This window comes from Anopheles maculipalpis, chromosome 3RL (genome assembly GCF_943734695.1).
Source record: "Anopheles maculipalpis chromosome 3RL, idAnoMacuDA_375_x, whole genome shotgun sequence".
Lineage (NCBI taxonomy): Eukaryota > Metazoa > Arthropoda > Insecta > Diptera > Culicidae > Anopheles > Anopheles maculipalpis.
The window spans coordinates 68928871-68955276 of NC_064872.1; the positions used below are offsets into that span (position 1 = coordinate 68928871).

Genomic DNA, 26406 nt, shown 5'->3' on the forward strand with positions numbered 1-26406 from the left:
AACAGCAGCTCCCTGACGGCAGGTGGTGGTAAGGCATTTAATGTAACACCATGCCCGCCAGTTCTTGGCAGACGTACAAGCGTAGTGGCTTCCGCGCCGTGCTTACCATTTTATTGGCGACAGGTTGAAAAATGCGAAAGAAATGGGAAACGCTAACCGTAAGCTGATTCTGACGAGTGATTCGAGTAATTAATTTTCACTCGATGTTAATTATCCCTAGACACGTTCACCTTCAGCCAATGTTTGTGGGACCTCTTACGGACAACAGCTTCGGGTGTTAAAGCGCCACGAAGTGGACATATTTGAAGTAACAAATAATTTATTCACACTTGTCTTGGCTTGGCTTGGAGTAATGAAACACGGTACATATCGGAACAATTCCTGCAGAGCGATTATCTATTCTCGTAGACCATTTATCCGTTCTAGCAGGTCGCACAATACTTGATTTATCCATCTGAATTCCCTACCGTAGGGTGACCCCAAAAATAAAACAGATTTGATTAATAAGCGAAGGAAATGCACTTTTCTCAACGATGACAGACTTATTTTCTGGCCGTGGTAGGTGGGAGGTTGTTTTCGTGATGACCCAAATTCGGAGTGACGGCAACATTTCCGGCTCGCGCTACAGATTATCGGAAATGGAACCCTAGCATGTTTACATGAAGGCCAGGCCAGCTGCAATCAATTATGGTGGATGCTGGCTGGCTGCGGCCAGCTACAGACCGGTGTTCTGATTTTGCAGCGAACAAAGAGAGAGTGATACACCATTTCTTCACGCTTCTTCAGGAAGTGCTATTTCTATTTCCTTATTGTTGTTTTCGGTTGCTTCATAGTCAATGGAGCCATAGAAAAGGACGATGCAGTTTTAATTAAAATTCAATATTCAATTTGCTCGAGTATTTTAATGGATGCGATATTGAGATATTGATTTTGAAGTTGGCCTGAGACGAAATTAAATTTTGAACACTTTCTTCTTGGGAGTTTAATTAAATTCTTATCCTTAGCAGTGTAACTCCGAACGATCAGGATTGCTACCAGCATCGGTCGCTGGAGAGATACTATCGAATATTTTATGAGAAATTTAATGAAATGTCAGCAGTCAACATGATGCTGAACCGAAGAATAAAAAACCATTATCTACCTCCTCAGAAACATCGTAACGAGAACTCTTGAAAGTGAACGAGCTTTCGCTTGGAGTTTAACGCCTGCAAAACGAGGCCACCCACTGCTTCAGACTATCCAGTGAGATGTGTGTTTTGCTTCAAATAATTACATCTTGGCTGCATTTATCTAATGAACTGCGAAAAAGAAGACATGCGAAAACAATTCACCACCATCCGTCCGAATCCAACATTCCAGCAGCATTACGCAGCATTGGAATCCACACACACCTACCAGCGATTGTGCTATTGGCAGCGATTGGCACTGATTTGCATCGCACATGGAAAGCCAAACACGACGCCAATGGAGTACGATGAGGGGGGGGGGGGGGGGAGGGATGATCAAAAGCAAAAACAAAACTCATCAGCATGCATAAACATTTTCACTATCGACGCTTTCGCGACGCGCCGCCTCCTCTTCACGGCGCGGTGTGGTTTGTTTTGTTGTTTCTTGGCTTTGCCTGTGCTCGCGTTTGTTTCTTTAAAATCATGCATCGATCAGGAGCTGCTGTGCGATTTTTTTTTTGCGCCGACTAGTGCGCCGTACATGAAGCAACTATGTAGCTCGCGGTCCACGTGTTTGAACTCACTGTGTGGCTGATGGTTTGGGTTTAGGATTTAATGCGTAAGAGAGCACAGTAACTCGTCGGGGAAGTGCGATGGCACGCACCAATCATAGTGTGACTGAATGGCACGGATGGCAAAATGCTGGTTGTTGATTAATTCTATTCCATAGCGCAGTTGACGTGATTAAACTATTGGGTGTTCAATAAGTTCAAATGTATTAAAATGTGTAAAATAAAATAAATATCTAGGATATTGGTTTCGTAATCTAGAGGTAATCTAGACGTGTCAGGCTAGTTGAAATTCTTCCCGGAGAGATCCCGAAGTCCCGGGTTTAAAACCGTCTCCATATCTTCGGTCTTTTAATACGCGGTGGCCCCCCAGATCATTATGGACGCGAGATCCTGAAACCTTGAAATATTTATTTGGTATGAGGAGATACTGGACAACACTGGCGAACTCAGTCGGCCAATTGGAACATTATAAGATTGACGCAACACAAAAAATTTCCCATCAGAAAAGACGAACTCCTTATCAGCCTCGACAATATCGGATTGTCTCTGTGGTGAGTCTCAATCAAAAAATTCATGTCAGTTGAGGTCTTGCGGATCGAACGGTTCAATTTTCGACGATTCCGTCCCTTTAACCACCTTGATGACTGCTAGCATCCTCACTCGACTCGGGAGGCCATCTCCCGATACTGATCCTTATGGTCGTATAAATGAAATTTCGCTTTTCCCCGTAGGATTTTACCACCGGAATATGTCTCCAGAACGTTCGTCTTTCATAAATAACTTTAGTACTAAGTCGCGGTACTTCTTCATCGTGCTTAGTAAATAAACTACTAATGACAGCTAGACGCTGCCATGCGCATCAGTTTGCCTACATGTAGGCGCTAATGCTGACATCAATGCAATGGGTGCAAAGTTGTGTTCGAACTTATTGAGCACCCTTATTATTGGAGTAAGATATGAAGACTCTAAGCATGCGGATAGGAGTCCCTAGGAAAAATAAACTTCAGCAGTTATAGTAACGAAATTCTAATAAAAGGAATGTTAAAACATTTCCTACACCATTAAATAAACATAATTCAACAAACTTTAAAACAACATAACAACAGTTCGTCATTTACCTAACCGATTTTCGATGGAAAAGGTTCATAAAAAAGTTACAATCAAAAAGGATGTAATGCTCCATTTCCATCGTTTAACAAAAACATTCCGCGAACCAGGATCGCAGATACGGCCAGTAGTTTAGGTGCTAGCACAGAAAAAAGCGACAATGTTCATGCGAAGATTGCAACAGGCAACCAGGAGAAAGCGAAATGTTTTCCGCATTTTCACCAAAATTGAAATTCCTCCCAAGGCAAAGGATTTCGTCACCTTCTTTCTGCTTGCTGGTTGTGGATGATGGTCTAGTCTGCATCAGCGGGATAGCAACAAAAAACACCGTCCAACCCAACCGTAGAGAGCAGCTGCGGTAACGTAAAGGGATGAAAACTATTTCGTTTTATTTCGCCATCACACTGGAACAGGATTTCCACACGCAGCCGAAGAAACTGTCAAGGATTTTTGCGCTTTTTAGCCGATCGAGATAGATTTTGTATGGCAAGTTTCAGTCAGCAGGGGTAATCGATTTTCCTGGTCCTTTGGGAATAAACCATAGAACTGCTGTTACACTTGGGCCTTCAATTTCTTTTTTCTTCTTGATAAACGATGGGGGCCTTACATTTATTGGTTTCAATCTGTTTGCATTTTCTATTTGAAGGGATTAAAAGAAAATTAATTCTTTCACTTCAAACTACAGATGCCTAAACCTGAAAAATAATTGATTGGCCAAAAAATAATACAAATATTTTTCACAACATCTGTCGGAGAATGGATTATCCTTCAAACTCTCGCACAAAAAAAAGGATGCACCATCATTAGACCAAACATCGACTAGCCTACCCGGACAAATGTATGTGGTTTTTGCAACACTGGTTTCTCTCCAAACGACTACGTACAACTTTCGAGACTATTATTTACCGAGTCCTACCCCAAACAAAGCCACCACAACTATACAACAGTTGCGCGTTACAAAAGTTTGAAAAAAAAAATGCACAAAGGATAATAATAATAACCAAATGGTGCCTCTCTCTCCGCATTCTGCGACCCCATCCCTCCTACTGCTGCTAGCTCTACATCAGCCATCATCGTTTGTAAAAAAAAAACAATTCATACCGAATACCACCAAACCCATCAAGAGGAAAAGGGTCATGTGTTTGCCTCCGTGCACTACAATGTGCCAAGCGAGAGAGAAAAAAACCAAGAAAATGTATAAAGAAAGGAACTGTAGAACCTGCAGTGACTTGGTCCGTTGTGGGTACGCTCCAATGCCCACCACCAAACCCCCAGGCGGTTATGGAAAAAAAAACATTTCCCTACTCTCCCTTCGATAGCTCATCGGATTCTGAAATTCTGCCGGTGGTGAACTTCACCGTCTACTGTCAATAACCTCGTCACTTTTATTTTAAGAACCCCATAGCCCTAACCTTCTGCGGCACTGCAGATACATATTTATGAGCTTTTGGAAGTTGGAAGATTTGCCCTTCAAACCATTATTCGCATCACAACCACAGCATGGTCGAAAGATACACCCTGGCACAATACATCAAGTCACATTAGAATTGTAATAGTTTTGAGGAACAACCATTTTTGGTCGCAATTTTTGAACACATGTTTGCCTAACCACAGGCGCAATTATGGCACGACTTTTAATGGTATCCAAACTATTGCTTTTGTACTTTGAAATACCCTAAAGTTGATCAATCATATCATACAACAACTGTTCCAAAGTGATTGCCTTACTGTTAGTACGCCACCACTGGCTTTGTCTTGACCCATTGGTAGACAGTTTTAGCAACAGCTGTCTTTGCGTCCACCTTTTTGTCTGCATCCACTAGTTAAAGCTTATGTCTTGGGGGCTCCCTTTCTTAACTCCTTACACCTTTGTGATGAGTGAAGATATCGTTAAGCCTTCCTTATGCTGCTGTCGGATCGAGACACAGAACGAAAGCCATTCTGTTCTCTACTGCATCAGCAGCAGGAGTCAGGCTGGCTGCAACACGTTTTGTGCGTTTTCTTTGTTAAATCGTTCCAATTTGAAGACAAAATCAAAATCGCTTCCTCGACCATCAACAAGACCCAACGGGTGAATGACCGGCCATCGTCGTATGGTCGTTCGGGCAGCAAACACATGGCAACTAATTTAACCGAGCGCGAGAGAGGATAAAACAGGATGCTGACCGTTGAAGCAAACCCTTTCGGTTGTCTTTTTGTCGTATCCTGCCCCTGATGGCTATCTCTGCTCGTGGATGCATCCGACGCCGACGATGTTAAGCGGTTTGTGTGAACTGTGCTGCTGACCAGCAAGTTCAAAAGTGTGATATTTCCAAATGCAAGCAATGGAACGCACCGTTTGCCACGACAACTTTGGGGATATGCACTCTTTTGGAGCTACACAAATACAAAGGACGCGAATGTTTCGGAACTGGGAAACTACGGGAAGAATTCGAATTGCGCAACTAATCAGAATTGCAACCGGTGTGTGTTGACTGTTTGTGAATTAGTTAGTAAAGTTTATAATCACATTTGCTTCGTGTCCCTACTCCCGGTTGAGAACGTCATCACCCGGTGGTGTGTTACCCAGACGACTAGTGACACCGAGAATGCTATGCTACGTTAGATGCATCCATCCAATTCCCGTTCACATCGAGGTTGAGGTGGTCATGATGTCCGTGTGGTTTGGGGTTGGGTGCATCAAACGCTACTGATGCATCGCGCTGTGCTCAAAATGCTGATGGGATATCCGACAAATACCCATTACATCCATTCAGCGCCACACGTAGGAAGCATCGAGGTGTCACTGGAGAACGATTAATTTCTAGGAAGATGATGATTGGCGTACTAAACTTCTGCTTCCAGTTGGAAAACGTTTGCACCGGATTTCACACGATATATCCATGCACATTTGATTTTGGAATGCAAATGCGACTGGTGTAACTAGTGGCAAATAAAGGTTAATCCGATTTGTAACGCAACTCTCCCGCGGTGTCAGTAAACACCGATAGATTGCATGTTTTCGCAACCCTCCCGGAGTCGTAATGGGCGCCCCTTTGAAGTTAATTTAAATGAAAATTAAAATTAAACACGTACAAATTGCCGTACATTGCCGTTCGCCCAAACAAAGGCAAATCAGTTTTAATCAATAGCAAAGAGTCTGAGATAAATTTAATATTCCATTCTCCTGCTCATTGGCCTCCACTGTCACGCATTCTCGCTCCAAAAGGTCTCGTAAGCGTGTAACATCCATTCATCCTTTGTCAGATTTTTCCTCACTCGAATTCGCTTTAATATCCTGTTCCGCCAAAATCTGCTCTCACCGGCGGCGACGCTTTCGCTGCTCCGAAATTGCAAATTGCATGCTACAGAAATGGCGTAAAATAAACACACCAAAAAGCTACCCGGCCCAGCCCGTTCCCCCCACTCATTAGCGTCCCTTTGCTGCTTCGTCCTCACAAAGGGGCTCTATTGTACGAGAAGTTTCAAATTATGCTTCGGCGAGGGCAAGAGAAAATGAACCGAAAACAGGGTGGATAAAAAGGAACGACGCCCTTGGTGCGCCGATCCGGCAGCTAAATTTATTTTGTAACCTTCAAACTCTGTTGCTGTAGGAGAAGGGCGGCGCGGCGACAAAACTCCTGCGCTGCGACCCCCTCCCCCGGACCTGAATATCATCGTACCAAGCCAAAAGCTCAGTACCGTTAGTAGGATTATGGTGTGGTGTGGTTATAAAATTATTTTCCCAGAATGGAAACCCTCGGAACCTCCCACTTCCCGCAAGGGTGGTGAGCCCACGCAGCACGTTTTACTGGAGCTTACGCGCTGCTTATCGCGAAAATCCAGCCAGCTGCTCCCGCCATCGTTTGCCGTTGCCAAAGAAAAGAGCGCCCTTTTTGCCGGCTGATTGATGTAATTTCGACCCGATACTGCGAAACGGTGAGGAAAATTGCACGAATTTTCCACAAAAAAAAACATAGCACCGTTTAGCGGATAATGTTGCAGATTTGGCAGAGGGTAGTCGGTTGCGATGTGTATGTGTGTTTAATGGGGGGAAGGAAAATGTGCTTCGTATCCTATTTTAGCGTTCGTGTGGTTCCTTCCTGGTGGGGATCGATTTGTAATTAGGATAGCTGAAGCATGCAAGTATGATTGCTATTGCTTAAGGTTTAACGTTACTGTTTGGAGCGTGTACTTTCTTGCTTTGGATTCTTTTTGCCAAACTTAAAAAATATTCATCTGTTATAGAAAAATGTTGGCACTAAATTCTTCCACCAAAGGTCACTAATGAAGTAACACCGCCAATCGTCGCCGCTCAATAAAATTTCGAAAAATCAACACTAATTTCAACCAGACCTCGGCACAGCTGTAAGTAGCAATGGCCTCCAGACGATCAAGATCGTGGCAAAGCAAGCAAGAAAACAAAAAAAAAACGAAATACTGACACACACTGGACAGGTGGTGTGCTCTTTTCCAACATCTGCATCATACTTTGTCGACGAGAGCACACAAAAAAGACACCACCGAAGTCAACCGGACAGAACCCCGCACACGAAACAGAAGACATTAAGCAAGCGACGAACCAAAAAAAAAACACTTCAACATTGCCATTCAATCGATGAAATAGTCCGATTTGCAGTTTCGCAGCGCACTCGCTTAATCTGTCCGTGCCGACGGGAAAAGCACGCGCCAAAAGCGCTCCAAAAATTGTCTCGAAACGGGTCAACACCACGAAGGCCAATGGCGCGCCCGATACACTTCCAGGTGCAGCAGCAGCAGCATAATCTTGAACTGGTTTCAACAACCGATTTCATCAGGCCAGCTGTATAAACGACGCTTTGGCCCTCATGCGCTGACGTTGTGTCTTTCAGTGAGGTCGGAGAGTTTATGCTTAAGTTGGCGTATTGCCCCTACAGCTACCTCGTTTGGAGCTGTGAGCTAGCAGGAAGAAGGATCTTTAACGTCCACAACGAAGTTAAAATTGCACCTGTCGGTTGCCTTTAACAGGTTTCTGAATCCTTCCGCTTCACAACATTTCCACCGAGATGTCTTTTTGCGGACTTCACCAGACAATAGCCCAAACAAAACGGGAGGCCCATGGTACACGGTGAAAAATACTCAATAATCATAAAAGCAAATTTTCAACACCCATTCCGGGGCCCGATTTTGAAGATACCGCCATCAATGAGCACGCGGCAAAGTCATTTGGATTTGAGGATGGAGCATGGAGCTGCTTGAGATATTACGAGGATACGACCAATTTTAATTAACGAAACATTTTCGTGGACTTGAACGACTTCTACCACGCTGGAACGCGTACCGTAGAAACTTAGCCGCCATTATAGAGGAGTGCCTGTGGGTCCTTATTATTTTACGCGCACTATTATCGAACTGATTAATCTTAATTTGGGTTTTTTCTGTGTAGCAGGTAGCAGCGCAAAGAGCATGTCTTTATGGGCGTAAAAGAGGAATAAATGACACTAGTAATGTTACATTGTTATTAAATTGCGATTAAGCCAAATTATGTTTACAGTTCGTGTCTGGAAATGAAAGGCTCTCATATTTGCTGAATTGTTTCTGTTTATGCGGCACTTTAACTGCTTAGTGACCTTAGAGACACCAGCAACAGACGAGTTGAAGTCGTGCAGAACGGGAAGGTCACAGTTCTCCATTGCACTTATACTATACATGAGAGGCCATGAAGTTTGCTCAAAGTATCTTCTGCTTACCACTGAGCTTTTTGAGAGCTAGATGAAAAGCTCAACCACAGTCAAGTCACATCACTTAAATACATTACCAGCTGAATGTACTTTTTTTCCCAGTCCTAACGCCTCAAGGATACAAAGGACCTTTCCACTAAAAAAGCGAATGTACAACTCACCTGCAAAGAGAAGAAAAAGAGATTTTGTATGAGTAATTGTTCAAGATAAAACTGTAACCTACTACCATAAGGCGTTTCCGCAATTTTTTCACCAATTGACTACAGTTGGCAGGTTGTTTAACAACGCCCAGCAGTATGCACCTCTTATCTATCGCCTATCTTGCCCACAAAGGAGCAACTTTGAAGTTGGAACTAAATAGCCGAACATTTAAAACCATGATGAAATCGAGGTAACGAGAGAAACACCCTAATACTACCGCCTCCCCGGCAGTGTACAGCGGCACACTCAAACGAATTTAGAAAAAAAAAAAATGTCAAGGCATTCGGCAGAGACGAGGGTGTGCAATGGTAGCGTTTGTTGCATCAAGCCAGACGGGGTGTGAGTTGGATTTGGTTGGTTTCTTATGCGCTCGCGCCTCTCTTTCTTCTCCGGTGTGCCTCGCTTCGGTTGCCTCGGAACCTTCGGTTTGCCATTTTGTGCTGGCATGGTTTTATAAATCGGGGGGGTAGGTCGGTCGCTGAAGACACCACCAACATCGGATATCAAAACCGTTTTGTTCTGCTGTCCGCTTGGGGCTAACGCAACAACAAAAATTGCATACTATGCAGAGTGGCTCTGGGTTTCTTGTTGTTATAGTCAGCTGCAACCTTCCTTCAATTCTTGTTCGTTTTGTAACACCGGGTAGCTGTTCGCAAAGGAAGTTGCAATGTCGAAATTAAAATAATTCTTCAACTGTTATTGAAAACAAAAAAAAAACAAATTCATTCCAACATTAGTTTGTCTGGAAAGTGTCTGAGCAGATCTGTTGGCCACCAATAACAGACCAGAAAGACTATCTGCTATCAAACAGCCAATATCAATCAGAAAGACTTGGCTATCAAACAGCCAGGAAAAAACAGAATCTGCCTTCTAAATGTTGGAAAACATTCAAAAATTATTTGGATATTTGACAGCAGGATGTCCAGAAAGACACTGTTCTCAAACCCAAACATTCATCAGAATTCATCAGGAAAAGCGCGGCTCGGTGATATTGGCGACATCGGCGCCAGTCTACAAATGGCAGGACCGGGGTTCAAATCCCATCCGGACCGTCCCTCCGCAGTGAGGACTGACTATGCAACTACGTGGTAAGAAGATCACTGCCCTCTGATTGTTTGAAAACATTCAATAAATATTTGGATATTTGACAGTAGGATATCCAGAAAGACACTGCTCCCAAACATCCAACAGGATTCATCAGGAAAAGACACGTGCATGTTCAACCCCTAAACGTTTGAACTGACCACCCGCGAAGGTTAATGACCTAGGACAATTCATACCACCCCGTATGGAATATATGCTCTTCAGCACCGTTTTCAGCAATCTCATCATGGGAACTGGAAACCAACTGAACGAATTCCCATCCCAGAAATCGGTGAAGTTTTAAACTTTCGTATTAGATTTCCTGCCATCTGTTCTTGTGCCGGGGCTCTGGTGTGTCTTCTTCAACACAAACTGCCGCTTGTTAGCTTCCTTAGTGTTGTTTCACCCTTCGCACGAAAACATTGACCAGGGCCAATGTGCCAAGTGGGGCAATTACTTGATTACTCCGCCCCGCTACGAACGGGGAAACGCTCTCCAACTGGCTACCAACGTCAGGGGGAGCGGGAAACAATAACCGGCGGCATCGGCGAGACAAAACAACACGGTCGTTGTTTGAAAGGGCAACCCGATGTCGGTGTTTCCAACCACCAGACACAAATGCGCCATAAAGACAACAATCAGCGCTGGCGACCGGGGCGAGTGATGACGAACGAATGATGGGCAATGTGATGGTCGGTTGTTGGAAGCAATCGGTAACCAGTGTGCAAGAAGATGAATTCTTCCGGCCAGTGACCAGCGGTGTGGTGGGCTGGATTCTCCTGACATACGAACGAACCAAGTACTAACATCTCCAGTTAAAGCCATCACTCGTTCCAGCTCACCACCAGACGGCGCTTCTAGGCAGCTGTGGGTGCGTTGTTCTGCCACAATTCCACGCCAGAACTTGAAACTTCTTGCTGTACACCACAAACGCTTACGAAAAGAACGGAACAGCGAGAGAACCGAACGTACGACGCGACGCAACGTTACTCGCGCTGGGGCAATTCTTCGCTCCATGAGACGTGACGGTCCGTTCGCGAGGCGGTGTGCGGTGTGCGTAACAAGTTAATGATTTCTCTGCTTCGACGCCTGACGGGGCCCGTAGCTGAAGGGTGTTGTGTGTGCGCTCACTGTCCGCGTGACCAAGAGACGAACGAAACCGAACAAACGGTTCGCTTTCTTGCCTTCACAGGAAGCGCGTCCCAGAGTGCTGCTTGGAGAGGAAAAATTAAGAACCTAACGCTGTGGTGTGTAATGGATTAATGGATGAGCTTGCTTGAGTCGGCGATGGTGCGAAGAGATGAAGAAACTGGCTCCAGCCACATAAGAGCACATAAGCACTTTCAACGACCAACAGGAGAAGTGCAACGACCGGTTCACACAGTCGCATACAGCACAGAATATCCGTCATATTTTGTACATATATATTTTTTTTGCAAACGTTTGCGGTCAAGAATGCAAATATTCTTACACTAAATTCAACATCAAAGATTTAATACTTCTGAGAGCTTCAAATTCAATGATACATCGAGGAGCTTTGGAATGCATTTTACAGGAAATTCTAACGCTGCACGAAAAATCAGAATGCGCTCACACAGAAGGCACAGATTAGATTCCAAAGCTTCTATTAAACTCCACAAGCTAGAGGAGATCCCGAACTATTTCTCTGTAAGCACGTTTGGTGTGGGCTCGCCAAGTGCAAGGATTTGATGCCTTAGCTGCACATACGAACCTTCATAGATCTCTTGCACAAATCACCACTGGTCTTAAATAGTTCCCGAAAAGAAAAGAAAAATAGAAACAACTTTTAATCCCTCTTTTCAAAACAGCACGCCGAAGGAGACGACGCGATGGCAGAGTTTCCGCAACCAAGCGCATTACATCGCACCCTCACAAACAAACCACCGTCTTCGGGAGCAAATGCGCACCAAGAAGCACGGATACTGGTGCCAGGACTCTCAGGTGTGGTGTCATCTTCTCGGGGCAGACACGACCGGGTTCAACATGCAGCTCGAGAATGGTAGACAAACAATTTCCGTCTAGTTCTTTACCTTCGCACTGGGGCTTTATCGGTTGTATCAAAGCATTCTCGCTCGCAGCAAAAAGGATACCGCTGGGGGTTGAGATTCCTACAGAGCCCTTTTGTATGTACCCTTTGGTAAGGCTTCCATGTGGTTGTTGTACCGTCCCAACCGCACACACATACGCACATCTCTATAACGCCCTAATTTTCTTCTACCAGTTCTGCCTCATTCCTTCCCATTCGCCCTCTTATTTAGAACAATCGTCCTCTTCAGTTACCTGTTTTCTTCGGTTGCATGACTATCGGGACGCCCTAGTTCTTGGAAATCTGACCCACCCTGGCCCAACTCGAGCATAAAACCTCACTATGATGTATCTTGTCCCGTGAGGAAGCTACCTCTCCACGGTGAAGTTGCATCTTTCTAATCCAACACACACACGTTCGAGATTCTAAGAGCTTTTTTGAGGGATGATGAATGCAGATGCTGCTCCATGTTTTCTAAGCAGGTATCAACGCGTCGTGTGTGCATTTCTATGTCTTCCATGCATCTTTGTCTACCTCCCGATGCATTACACGCCAGCAAGTATGGAAACGGACCACTCAGACAGGCAAAAACTCGCCCTCTGCATTCGAGAGAAAGGATGAAAAACATCAGATATGAATCATTTTCTCCGTCCGCGAGCAAGAGTACCCGATCCGACTTGAACCGGTGTCTTTTCCTAAGCCACTTGTGTAAGCTTCCATTCGCCGCGTTCTTTACTTGCACTGGGGGAGGGGGGGGGGGGGGAGAGGAATGACCCCACCCCACCAATGGTTCCACATGTACACATACACAGAGAGTCACACCGATTCTGGTTCTGTGGCTGCACTCAAGTGACCCTTCTTCTCTCGTGTGTACTTACAATCCGAAGCTTTTACCGAAGGGGGGAGTTGCATTCATCTTTTTTTGTTTTCTTTCCGCGGTATGAGAGGGTTTCAGTGAAGGGGGGGGGGGGGGGGGGGGCGGTGATGAGGGTACAGGAAAAACGCGACCTTTCCTTTCAGAGTTCTTTATGGTAGCGCGCGACATCATTCTCTGGGCGTTTCATTACCACAATCACGCACGTACACTCACATGTGCAACAGAAACCAGTCAGACAGACAATCGAACCGACGGACAAAAGCAAAGGGAACATACAACACATACCGAAAAAAAAAATAATACAACCCTCCGACCGGTGTGGCCGACGAGAAGAGCCACAGGTTGCCCAACCGGTTTGAGGTTTACAGCGGCAGCCGTTTCGAACCCCGTCGCCGGGGATGCGCGTCTGGGCGCGTTGCGTTCGGGCCGCATGTGATGCTGCTTCTGCTCCGTGAAGGAAGAATGGATGATGGTTGTGTACATTCTTTAATTCTTGGTTGTCGTTTTTTTGGCTTCCTTTTTCTCAACCTGGGAAACCTTTTTATTGTGCTGTATTTTGTGCTGGTATCGCTTATGCGCTGAGAGACTCTGGTGATTGTTCCAGCAAACTTTCAACATGTTAATTGTGGCCTGTGGTGAGCCAGAAGTTGAATAGTGGCTAAAATTAGACATGAAGTATCGAAGAGCACACTGCAATTTCCCAATAAAGTTCACCTAATCGAAGACTGTTTATCCAACTTTGTGGTATTAATCAGCCTAGTAAGTCATTAAATGATTTAACGGTCCACACATTAAAGACCTAACAGGTCCACAAGTCAGTTAAAAATACTTTAAAAGTTGGATACGCTACTTACTACTGTAAACATCACACTCAACCCTTCATCATATCCTTTTAAAACCTGATCAAATCACTGGTACGGTTCTCCTAGCGAATTCTAGACATCTCCAAATGCTCTCCAAGAATGTCTTCTCATCCATCAAACGCCAGTCTCATGCTTAGGATAAGCCTGAGAACCAAACAAGCAGATGACCTGCTAGACCTCGCTCAACACACACAGAGCTCATTCACACCATACTGGCCAAGAAAACGGATCTTACTCTCTACAAAGAGAAAGAAACAGAGAAACAAAACCTTGCTGGTGGTCAGTTCTTGGTCGCTTATGGTTTAAACCTCAACACAATATGCGGGTTGGGCGATCCAAGTCCAAGAAAGGGGAAAGCGTCCCTCTACCAAAGAGAAACTGAGCATTTCGACGAGTTCGCGGTCATGTGTGCATGACCGAGCACCCACAGTTGTTCCTCTCGAAGCGAAACGCTGCGAACCGCACCGAAACGTTTAACGCCTTTTCGTCCTTCCTGCTTCAAAACGTGCGCCGCCCCAACTAGAGCTAATGTGTTAACCATTACCCCGGTTATGAGGTTCGTTTCTTTTCGTTGCTCAGTTGCTCCATTTTCTTTCCTATTGCAAAAGAAAACAGTCGATGAATTTTCAGGATCATTTCCAGTTTTTGACAACGTTTTCTTGCAGGAATGTGTTTGCACATTTCACCCACCCAGGCCGATGGAGTGGAATTCGGAAAAAGGGTAGAAAAAAAACAAACCCTCCACCCGCTCAAACCGGGTCTCTCAAACCGGACGAATGATATGGAACATGAAATGCAAGAAACCACACCAACAACACCATCCAGGGACTTGTTCTTGTGCCTCCAAAACTGCCCCCTTGTGTTCAAGGATTGCTGAATTGGTGGATAAAACTAAGACAATAAAAAACAGCAAGGAACAAGGGATGAAAAACGTGCCCGTGCTGAACTTGATTGAACTCATTCAAGGCTAGCCACCGGCCCACCGGGTCGGAAGAGGACGCGCACGTCTCGCGTTGGCAAATGTGGTTGCGTTTTGCTGCAATTCTCCTTTTTTGCGGACGCACTCGGCAAGCTTTGGAGGAACGAAATTCGTCTTCGTCCGGCCGGTACGAAGACAACCGGCAATGGCTAGGCAGGTCATCCAGAGAAGCTGTTTGATGGGGGAGGGAGGGAGTCGTTAATGTTCAACATTTTTCGCATCGCACCCGCCCGCTATTTTTAGCAGCATTGGTGCACAGCAGCAGTAGCTGCAGCAACAGTATCCCTCGTTTTATAGCACGTCAGCAGCAGCCGCAACAGTGCAAGGCAATAATGGAGAAGAGATTTTTGTTGATGCTTTTTTTTATTCGCTTTGACGGCGACGGTTTCTGTCTTTATTCCCAGCGGCAATTTACACTTGGAATTGGCTGAACGGGGGAATTGGTGTGTGTGTGTATCAGTGAAGGTGATGAATGAATGAGGCGTACTTCAGCTGATCCGGATAGAGTCGAACGATCGATCTGGTGGTGTCTGTTTCATGCTGCAATCTGATTGCCAGAAAACGATACGCATGATGATAAATTAGCTAATCGATTATCATCATCAGAGATATTCAGATATCCCAAGGTTTGTAGAAAAATGCTACGACTGTTCGCTCCTAGCACTTCAATATTTCCTCAGAACATCCTCCCTCTCCTTCTTGGCTTAACGACCTACTAGGTGAGGCTGGCCATCGAATGGCTTACTAGACTCACGTAGTTGAATATTCAGTCCTCACTACGGGTGAACGATCCGGATGGGAATTAAACCTCGATCCTTTCATAAGAAAACTTGCTCCACTATTGCTTTAGCTAATAAAAAGCCCAAAAAGTCGTCAGAAGATTAGATCACAAATCTTCTTTCACCATCACCATAAACATCGCGAGAACATTGACCCCCGGCAACGTCTGTTGCTTGAAATTTGGAATTTTTGTTTTACAAATCACTCATGAATTCGATCACATTCCTCAGATGTTGATGCTCTTCGTGGCATTTTTAATACGCCCGAGCGAGCTCTTCTCCGCTCGTTACCATCTGTCCCAACACCGGAGCCAATAACAACAACAACAGCACCGACCACCGTGCTACAATCACAAACAAGGATTCCACCCTTTACGTACCCCCCACATGCCAAAGACCTTACTCAACGCAGCAACAATTGGAAGCAGCAGGAAAACACAACTCGCTTACGTTCAACAACACGGCGCAAAAACAAACCAAGAAACAAGCAATGGAGAAGTGTTAAAAAAAAATGTGCGTTAAAATCCCAACCAGAGTACACACACATATACCTCCTCCCCGAACGTTGACCGAAAAGTGTCTGATCGTTGAACCGAAATCTTTAGCCTCACTTGCAACGCGCCGACAACGTTCTTCCTCGTCAATCCAAAAGTCCAGCTGCGTGGGGCGGAGGGTGAATTTGCGATCCAAGCCACTAAGTGACCACGACGGACAACCTCCCCCCCCCCTCCCCTGGGTTGTGAAGACGCAAACCATACGACCGGTTTGCTTCGGTGTGTTCCCGGTGCTTTTAAGGATGATGGAAATGTTATGCTCTTCGTCGCTCTTCTTTTCTCGGCTGGACTCTTTCAACATTTGGACGATGATGTTTTTGAACATGATTGCATGGTCATTCTAGTCGGCTAGCATTCGAAAAATCCGAATACTCGGGCGTGTTATATTCGGTAGCAGTCGATGATTAACGCGCACATCCACACGAGATGTTATCCCATTTGAATCGATCGTTTAAATTTAGCAAATCGCCAATCGAATGACTAGCCTAGACGACCGGGATTCGGGGGGTGGTATCTATCGATCGCACCCTGTTGATCGAACATGAGAAATTTTCTAAGATGAAGTCGTTAGGAGTTCGAACACATATGCAAATGAGTGTTGGAGAATAGTTTTCGTGAGCAAAGCTCTGTATACGACACGGTTGTGGTTTGAATACAATTTGCATGCCCATATACGGGCACATTATGTTGGTGGATGGGAATTATCATTCCTTAATAAATTGCATCTCATTACTTCGTACAATCATAGGATAATGATCGTCTTGTAGGAAAAATCTACCACTCAATCTGGCAATGTCAATGCACTTGTTTAAGCGAACTTGACCTGTAGCGGAAGTTCTTGATACCGGTGTCGTCGTCTATCAAACCATTATATTGGCCTTTACAGTGAAAGCAACACAAAGTAATGACTTCAAACTGATCCGGGCGACTCACTTCCCCTGAGTCGTTGAGAAAAGTTGGAACAGACTTTATGTAGTAGATCGTCCGGTGCCATTCTCATCACATGACCATTCCTTGCCCGAGACTGCCATATCTAATTCGCTAAAAATAGTGCGCGATCAAGCTCCTTCATTGTGTTTCCACACATGAAGGGCTCAATCCTTAAGGCAGGGCCAGACGGAACAGCCGGGGACTTTTGACAACCACCGATTTTCCTTTGTTCTTGTATGCTGTCAGCTGCATCCCCTTAGCTATCGTTTGGCACCCTTTCTGAGGTAGCCGTACCTGCTGCTGTCCAATATGTTCCATAGAAGGTACTCTGAAAACCATCGAAGAGTCATTAAATGATCGCTAAGGCCGTGCTTCATCACGACCTCAGATCAGTATCAGTTAAAGCTGATCGCTAGAGCCCTCGACGTATCACCATGCTCAATTATTTAAAAAATTATAATTATTTTTCGGGTCCGTAACGGTGCATATTCAAAATTATGAGTTGACTGTTCGTTTTTAGCAGTTCAACTCCTCAACCTACCGGTTCAAACTGTCGCATCCCCGATCCGTCATCCGCGTCGCTGGCTGGTATCCCGCATACAGCGGGTTACGAGCAGGCGACGAGAGGATAATAGGTCCGCGTAGCTGTCTAAAGTCCCAGGCTATCTCGCAGATGTATGTGAGTCTGCAGATGTTGTTACGTACTTCAGGAGAAATGTTTTAAGTGGTGGAGTTTCGTCAGACAGTGGTTCTCTTGAAAGTATTCTAAAAACATTATAGGCCTAAAAATCACACACAAATTGTCAAGACAAGTTGTCAAAAACGGAAGATTTGGATTATGATAGCCGTTTGTGTTGTCTTTTGGAAAAAAAAACTTAACGAAAGGTAAACTTAAAAGTAAATTGTCAAGAATATGTATTTTAAAACACCAACGAAGACGCGTATTTGTCAAAATATTTTCCGTTACCCATTCGAAATGGAAAGACACCAAACTCACTCGGTCCTGTGTGTTTTCAGTTCGTTTTCTTGAGCAGTTCTAACCAAAATATGTGTATTTTACTTCAGAAAGGATCTTCCCGAAAAGAACGAGGAAAAAATTCGAGCATTTGGCATTTGATGCTCATTTGATTCCATTTCTAATGAAATATATTTGGGTGCCAACGTTTCTTCCAAAATATTTAAACGCTTGATAAATGCCACGGAGAAAATTGGTTGAGCAATTGGTATATTGAAATCTTTCCCGGTTTCAGTTTGGTAACTCCCCACCACAAGAAACCGCAGCGTAGCAGTCAACATTTCTTTTGGCGTGAGTCCTTTTACCCTAATAGGCGGAAACTTTTGCCTCAATGTCATTAAGAATATCGAGGAAAATTTCCTTCGATTTTTTGAAAAATTTGCTTAAATCTGAAAAGAACAACCACGAGAACATATCGAAAAGGTTTTACACAAAAGTTTCACATGCTAAACTCACGCTTGATTGGTAAGTTTCAAAGGATCGAACATACTACGAGGCAGCCGAAAATGTTTAAAAAGATCTTCCGTTCTTTCATCATCACTACTGCTATCATCGCTCACATGATTTGAAAAAATTATTTTGATATCCTAATTACCAGCTACAACGCAAAATATCTTCTCAACCAGAACAGTTGCTTTACACTTTTGATTTTGTTTCTGTTGGTTTCATTTCTTTGACGGATTGATTTTGAAGATTCAACAAAAAAAAAAATGCTCCACGAAACTTGCTTGTCACAAGAAGCGTTTCATAATGCAATTTTTTCCGTTTGTATTGACAAACTTGTCTTGAGACTTTGTCTTTGAGACCGTTTGTAAGAGCTAATCGGGCCTCATATGTCTGACTGTTCTTCTTCTTCGTGGCTTAACGACCTGCTAGGATACGCCGTCCTTCTAATGGCTTACAAGACTTGCTGATACCCATGTAGTTGGATAGTCAAGTCCTCACTACGGAAGAACGGCCTGGGTGAGATTAGAACTCTGGTCTTGATATGTGAAAACCGACGCGTTTGTCGCCTCTACCACCGAGTAGATGCCCCATGGAAGAATAAATAGCAGTATTGTTCTTCAGACACCAGAACCCGGGTATCGAATCCACCGTACTCGAAACTGACTATCAAGCTACGTAAGCCACAGGCACACCCCTCCGGAGGTTGTTTGGCATAACAAAAACTTCTTGTTCTCCTAACTTTTCATTATTTATTATTACATCAAAACTAGGCCACAGGAAACTTTTTTCCAGACAGAAAGTAAACTACCAAAGCTACCGCCAATCGTAACCCATATTCTATTAATGGATCACGCTCACGGAAAAACAGTGTTGCATCTTCTTTTCTTTTGCACCCATCAAGCATGACAATCAATAAGTTTGTGGCAACCTCACTTATGCTTATGCACCACATCACCCCCCAGTGATAGTGGTGACCGTGTTTCGTGCCTCCTTCGTTGTGAGCGCTCTTTATATGTTATTTATGTTCACACATTTCTATCCAAACGAGGATCGCTAGCCACCATCCGGACCGGAACACCACCATCCGTTAGCCGCTTTAGTGTGGAAAGTTTTGTCAAAGCGACCTGAGTGAGGCCCTACTACCTTACTTCTCGTTTCCATTTCCATCAGAAAACAGCTCATTATCCGGAACTGTATAAAGCTAGACGGTTTTATCTGGTGCAACATTTCGCGATGGCGCTAACGATTGCTGATAAATTGTGTGTGTTTTTTTATATGAGCAAATAAATAAGTTTGAGGTAGGTTTGCACCGCTAGGTACTTGAAAAGATAGACATCACATACTTGAAGAACATATGCACACACATAGAGCGTCGTCTGCACAAGAAAGGGAAATTCAAAAGTGCATCCATGCAAACAAATATATTAATTTAATGATACACTCCTCAAGGTATCGGCAAGCTGCATGCGTGTGTGTGTGTGTTGGCTCCACACCCAACTCCTCCCAAGAAGTGCATTTTCCACTACAGTGCGTGCTGTGGTGCGTTTCGTTTTCCTTCCAAAATGGAAATGCCGCGCTTTCTTACCTTGAACCAAGGGTACCACCACCAGCTCGCTCTCGCCTATACACGAGACACGAACGCATGCTACTTATGGATGGATGTATGTTGCACATATTTCACGGTCGTATTAGCCCATAATCATTCATGTTTGTTCTCTCCATGTTTCGGTCGCTTCTCCGCACGGTTCCACGCTCCGCCACAACACGTCCTCTACGTACCTTGTTGGCGGTCAAAAGTGAGTGCAATTCTATTTATTGCTAATGACGAATTGCCTTGCATCTTCTGGGTGTGGTGCTTTTGCTCCCAATTCTTGACCCACCCCACAACACAAGCGCACCGCACAAATAACCTCTCTAAGCTTGTCTGTTGGTCACGTTCCACAACGCACATGTTGAAGAAGGTGAAACTGAGCGGAGAAGAAAATGAAATTCATCTGTCACGTCTGGTGCAAAAATTGAATCTATGAGCAATATGAATGTTAACAAATTAAGAATATTTCACGACCAGTTGACACAGCAACAAACTGCATTTTTAGCACAACCTTGGACAGCTGATACCAAGTACCGTAACTCCGAAAAATCCCTTCAAAACACCTGACACCAACGAAGGTGAAGAGGGAGAAAGTAAAAGAAAAGAAGTGCAACAAAAAAAAGCTAACTAGCCGACAATGTAAAACAGTTACACGAATATGCTTACACTAAACCATTAAACCGATATGAAAACTGCTTATACCCACTTAGAGAAAAGGGCCAATTGGACTTGCAGCTGATAGTCGGATAGTGTGGAAGAATCATGTGCAAGCTAGCCGCTTGCTACCCCCTTTTCGCAAAAATTCGCCACCCACCACTGTCCGTTTCGAACGAATGCTGCAGCAAAAAAAAACTGTGCCAGCGCACAGTGCATCGAACGAAAGAAAAACCCTCCCTATGCTCGTTGGGAGGGGGAATGTGCAGTGAACAGGAAAGACGACACAGGAAAAAACAGTTTAAACTGCAATGCGAAGTGCATAGACGAAGAATGTGCAGTAGGAGAAGGCGGATTTGCGAAAAGAAAACTCACTCCACCTATCTGTCTTCCCCATCTTTTCCCAGTTCTACCACAAATCCCCCCCCCGCCCCCCTGAAAGGCACTCACAGAGCTTGGTTGAAAATGAAAAATGTGAAAATAAGGAGGCACCAATATTTGGAATCTAACGATTTTGCTACATCCATCTCGCTTGTTCGCAAACGATTTTCCCGCTTTTTCCATATCGTTTCGTCTAACGGGGCCCGTGAAGAAGCCCGAGGAGACGAAAATGAAAACGGCGGCAACAGACGGAAAGGAAACGTGTGGCGATAGACGTTGCGTGGGCGATGGCGGGTACTTTCCTCGGCAAAAGAAAAAGGGGAAAAGGAACGATGGCCGCGCATGGTGCAGTGCCTAATTCGCAGATTAAACAGAGCATTCAGTTTTGTTTAAAAGCGGACGCATATCAATTGTTCAAGTCAGTATCAGCAGTTGCAGCGATCGATAAACATTGAAAGCTCTTTCTGAAGCTCCATAAGCCAGCAAGTGGTGGAAGTGATCATCAGTTCGAAGATTTTGCCGAGTTGCGTGAAGTGCTAAGCTCAAGCCCCAGTGTGCGCCACTAGTTCGAGTGTGTGTGGAAATAGAACGCGACAAGCCGAAGCCGACAGCCCGAGAGAATGTACAGCAGTAGCACTATGTTGAAGTATCTGACGCTTGCCTCAGTCATCGCGACGGCCCTCTGCGCCAGTGCCGGTGTGCGCGGTGCGGCCAAACACGAGCCGAGCGGAGGCGAGCTGAGCGTGCTGCAGAAGGTGTACGATGATTGTCAGGATAAGCAGGATTTCACCGGCTGTCTCAAGGGCAAGGCCTTGACCGCCATCTCCCGTGCTATTGATATGGTGAGCAGAAATTTAAACATCTCCTGTGATTGTGACAGACGGTGATATTGTGAGGACTTCAGATTACTAGAACGCGTTTGGAGGAAATGTTTCGAAAGTTCACAGTGAAGTTCGATAAAGTGTGCTCCAACAGATGCAATCATCTTTCATCTGCGATATCGATGTACCCGACAACTTCGCTGACAAAACACCCCCTATCTTTCCACGTCTTCTTCCACTGCAGGAATCCATCCCACTGCTCGATGGAATCGCGCTGGTAAAGCAGGATAAGGCCGAAAACGTGACCGTCCCGCTGCTGAGCGATGCTCGCTCCTTGAGCGGCCTGACCACCGTCGACCGTTCCCTGCTGGACAAGGTGGAGCAGTTCCTGCGCACCCACGTCGTGCGGTTCGATATGCGCCAGCAGGAGGGAGCCCGCGGCAACAAGCAGAACAAGCACCACCGTTACCTGATCGCTGCCTTCCTGACCGCGATGGGCATCGCTGGCCCGATCGGTCTGAAGGCGCTCGCTGCCATCGCCGGTAAGGCGCTCGTCATCTCGAAGGTGGCCCTCACCATTGCCGGCATCCTGGCGCTGAAGAAAATCTTCGCCCACGATCACCACGAGGAGACGAGCTTCCAGGTGCACGCATCCGGACACGATAACCGGTAAGTAACGCACAGACCCCGGGGGCTAGAATTCCCGCATCTAATGTGAAATGGTTTTTTTTTTCGCTCTCTCTCTCAACTGTTCCGCACAGACGAACTGCCTACGTGATGCGCCCCTCGAAGGTGGCCGCTCCGGCCAGCGTTGATCCCTACCGGTACTACTACGACCAGCAGCAGCAGCAGCCCCAGCAGCAGTACGCTGCCCAGATGTAAATTTTGGTGCCAAACGCTCGATGGAACAGGAGGAAAAAAAACAGCGGCGACTACGACAACGAAAATGACGAAATCGAACGATCGTTCCTGGTGGGAGACTTCTCCAAAGATAAGCGAATACGGATAGACAGACTGGAGAAGACACCTTCAACCAGACGATTGTAAAGTGTAATATTTATTTTAATTTATTTGCTAATCTTAAATCATTATCGTTTCGTCCATTCTTCTCCCCCACAACGATAAACACTGGAAGTCAGGATATAATTCGAAAAATTCTAGTTTTTGTTTATATATTGATTCTGTTTGAAGCCAAAATATAATGAAATAGCACACAGATGATCATTCTGAAGTTGAGGATGATTGAACGATCCATTCGATCGGACTCGGGCATCAGAAAACATACAGCAAAATAGCCAAAGCCAGTAGACAAGTAATACGAACGGAGCAACCAAACTCCTTCACTTGCCACAAGATTAGGAAATGGAACGAATAGGAAACAAAAAGGAAAACTTGACAGGAATCCAGTGGCAAACGCAATGCAAACTCTATTTCCAACATGTCGAAGGCTCTAGTTGCTTCTCGCAAAGCAAGGCAACGCGAAGAAAACTAAGTTGAACAATAAATGTAAAGGCAAAATCAACTGGTCGGTTTTTGGTGCTTTTCATTTTAATTCTCTGGAGCACATCAATATTAAATATTCCAGTAAAGTACGGGTAAGACGTCAAAATAGACACCTTAAAACAGTTTTCACTAACCAATATTTGATGTTTCTTTTCAGATCATGAGGACACTCACCACAGAACCTCACGAACTTCAGAAAAAAACAGGTACGTAACACGTTGATTTAACGATAACTAAACGTAATTTGGTTATGTTAGATTGAACAAAAATTTAAATATAAAAACATAACTGAAACATTCGCTTGTTCTCGGGTAGCTGCCATATCCAAAGAACCATAACTTCTCCATATCGCCAAAGGAGAGAGGATTAACAGCCGCAAAAAAAAGCATCCCGACTAAGCGACACGAGGCACGAACGTGACACTGAAGCCAGCTAGTACACCCTCAGCCACGGGCGCTATACAATGTTAACGGACACAACAATTGACGGCCGGATTTACATACGCGGCGCAAAAAAAAAACACATCAGCCCTGTTTGTTGCATTTTTCACCTATACACACCCGGTTTGGTTTGCAATCACACAAAGGTAATTCACACGCTTTTAGCGTACAAATGTGCAATTTACGAACCGTAAAGAAAAATTCATTTGAAAAAAGACTCTTAGCTTACGAAGGGAATATTTATCTCGTTAAAGATGCATTACAATATAAGCTTTAGTGAATAATAGAGAAAATTCCCTAAAGGAACGTGATAGTATTAGGAAAAAACGAAACAGGATGAAACATTGTTGCCATTCGCCCGCAGGTTACATACGGGAGCAGCGCGTCAAACGCGTCTGTTCCCAATGCAAGACTCCTGCATGTTGCATGAGGATCAAATTTCTGGTATTTCCTGTCACATTGTGTCACATTTACTATTTCTCCCAGATGTTGTCGACCGAGGCTAACCTCACATAGAACGCTCAACCACTCTACTCGACACTTCAACGCGGAAGAAGCATTACAAAGATGTTTTTTTTTTTTTGCTTCTAGAGTATGGAATAATATTTGTTTAAAGGTTCTTCCTTCCAAAAATGAGTATCTTAAAACACGTCTAACAACAAACGATTACGGCTCAAACAATTAAGTTCATAATTAGAATCATACTCTTTGAGGAAACTTTTTCTTTACGTACAGAAAACCTTCCGTTCCGGGTAATAAGCATAGCCACGATACACCACCGGTTAAACCGGTTCGTCCAGAAGCGCTTCGCACCAAACTCGAGACAGTAGCAGAAAATTCAATTTCATATCTCCAATGTCCAACTTTATCCCACGCCCGCGGTATGCTCGTAGGGAAATTCAACACTGGGGTTAACCTAAGCAAACAGCTATTCCGCGCCGATACAGCTTATGGCTTTGGAGGGTTTAATCGAGAGGGTTCGAGGTGCAATAAACAATAAGAAGCCTCCAACAACGAGTTGGCTGACGGTGGTGTGAGTGAGAAAATCTCTTCCTAAGACATCCCGAAAGATTCTTCCAAGTTTGCTCCTGCGGTTTCGCTCCATACTCTCCAAAATATATTGTAAAAAGAAGCGGTCGAAGTGAACCCGCAACAGGCACGGACAAAACGGTACCGTACGAGAAAACCATGAAATCCTGAATTTCATCTTACGTCAGTGGACCTCGGACGGTTAACCTTCCTGTGGCTTCCGGGCCCGTGTGGATGATGCGATGCAGGCAGGAGAGCATGTATCTGACGAACTTCCAGAAGCGAGTTTGAGTGTGTCTTGTGTTGTACAACGAGTTTCTCATCATCTTCACCGTCATGGGCCGGGGGTAACCATCCAGAGCTCGGCGTGCTTGCCTTCCTTGGAGTTGGAAAACTTGGAACTACTGGAAGCCGTGAACAAGTTCTTGGCGGTAGAGTTATGGCACGACGATGAGTGTTGTTGCTGGCTGAAGCTCGTTCCCCCCGTGTCATATGTAAAGTGAGTATTGTGCGACTGGAATGCTCCGCCGAGCGAGTAGAATTTTTCCAATCCACACGATTATCTCTCGCAACAATATCGTTGATCAAACGAATAACTCTTTTGGGTTCATTTCGGGAGGAATTGATAGCTTTCTATTCTATGCAGCACAGAATAGGGATCCACAAGAAAAATAAACACATGTGCCAGGGAAAGCGACCTTATGTGAGGAGCATTCATACACACACACGCTACCCTTAAATACCCTTTCAATCAATATCAACCGGAATCAATCCCGGGGCGATGAATAATAAATATCATGTTTATTGTGAGAATCGTCGAATTCTTCCCATCGTTGTTCCCACAGCCATCGGTGAGAAGAGTGGATAAAGAAACCCGCCCCCCCCCCCTCCCTCCCTTCAGCAGCTTCGTTCTACAACGATTAAACCGACCAAAAAGACAACCTTCTAAAAGGGCAAGATGATACCAATTTAAACACAATCGATCTTCCCGTCTCTATTTCCTACTCTACTTTATACATTTTTTCTTTTTTTGGTCGGCTTTTTTTGCCATCACAACGCATCTTCAAGTTAAACCTAAACGCTCACTGAAGCTCACCAGAAATCGGTTGGCTCCCACTTTTTTTTTAACGACCGACGCGCGGGAAATTGATACTGATGGTAGCCTGTGGCGGATGGAGAACGCACCACAACAACTACAACGATACAAAAAAAAGGAAAGGAAAACGACTCATGAAACTTACACTTTTAACGCACGAGATGGTTTCCATCATCATCCATTCTGAACCACACAACGAACAACTTTGTGCCCGATAATTAGATCGTAAGGTTTCGGAACGCCGTACCGTCGTTCGAGTAGAAGTTGATTTGTTTTAAACTGCAGGGATTGAGCTCCCAATTGCGGTGGAGCTCGAGTGGACGAATGCTTTATTGATGGTTTGAGGATGTTCAGCCGGAAAAGGAAATGGAATTCTTTAGGCTTTTTTCCATCCTCCAGGGTAAGACGACTTTCCCTTCCCGTGGGACAATATACCAAACATCAGTAAAATTCAATCATTTCGATTGATTTGTGATAGAACCGATAACTCATTCTGGTGTTTGCGGGTAAGAAGAAATGGCCCTTCATGATAAGGCAGGAAAATTGATTGATGAATTGTGTATCTCCTATAG

General features: G+C 44.7%; 2 protein-coding genes across 3 annotated transcripts in view; one reads left to right on the forward strand and one right to left on the reverse strand.

The window, feature by feature from the left end:
• LOC126562270 (serine/threonine-protein kinase NLK) overlaps window positions 1-26406 on the reverse strand; it is a 67520-nt gene that overhangs the window by 24443 nt on the left and 16671 nt on the right. The window lies entirely within an intron of this gene.
• Window positions 21566-22648, forward strand: LOC126563676 (uncharacterized). The gene is made up of 3 exons (XM_050220320.1): window positions 21566-21787; window positions 22011-22435; window positions 22528-22648. Exons 1-3 carry the CDS (start codon window positions 21566-21568, stop codon window positions 22646-22648), a joined length of 768 nt encoding a protein of 255 aa, XP_050076277.1.

Excerpts from the sequence above, each read along its gene's own strand:
- LOC126563676 (XM_050220320.1), top strand. The coding sequence starts at position 21,566 with ATGTACAGCAGTAGCACTATGTTGAAGTATCTGACGCTTGCCTCAGTC. Across the intron at positions 21,788-22,010 it reads TCTCCCGTGCTATTGATATG|GAATCCATCCCACTGCTCGA; the intron begins GTGAGCAGAAAT and ends CTTCCACTGCAG. Across the intron at positions 22,436-22,527 it reads GCATCCGGACACGATAACCG|ACGAACTGCCTACGTGATGC; the intron begins GTAAGTAACGCA and ends TGTTCCGCACAG.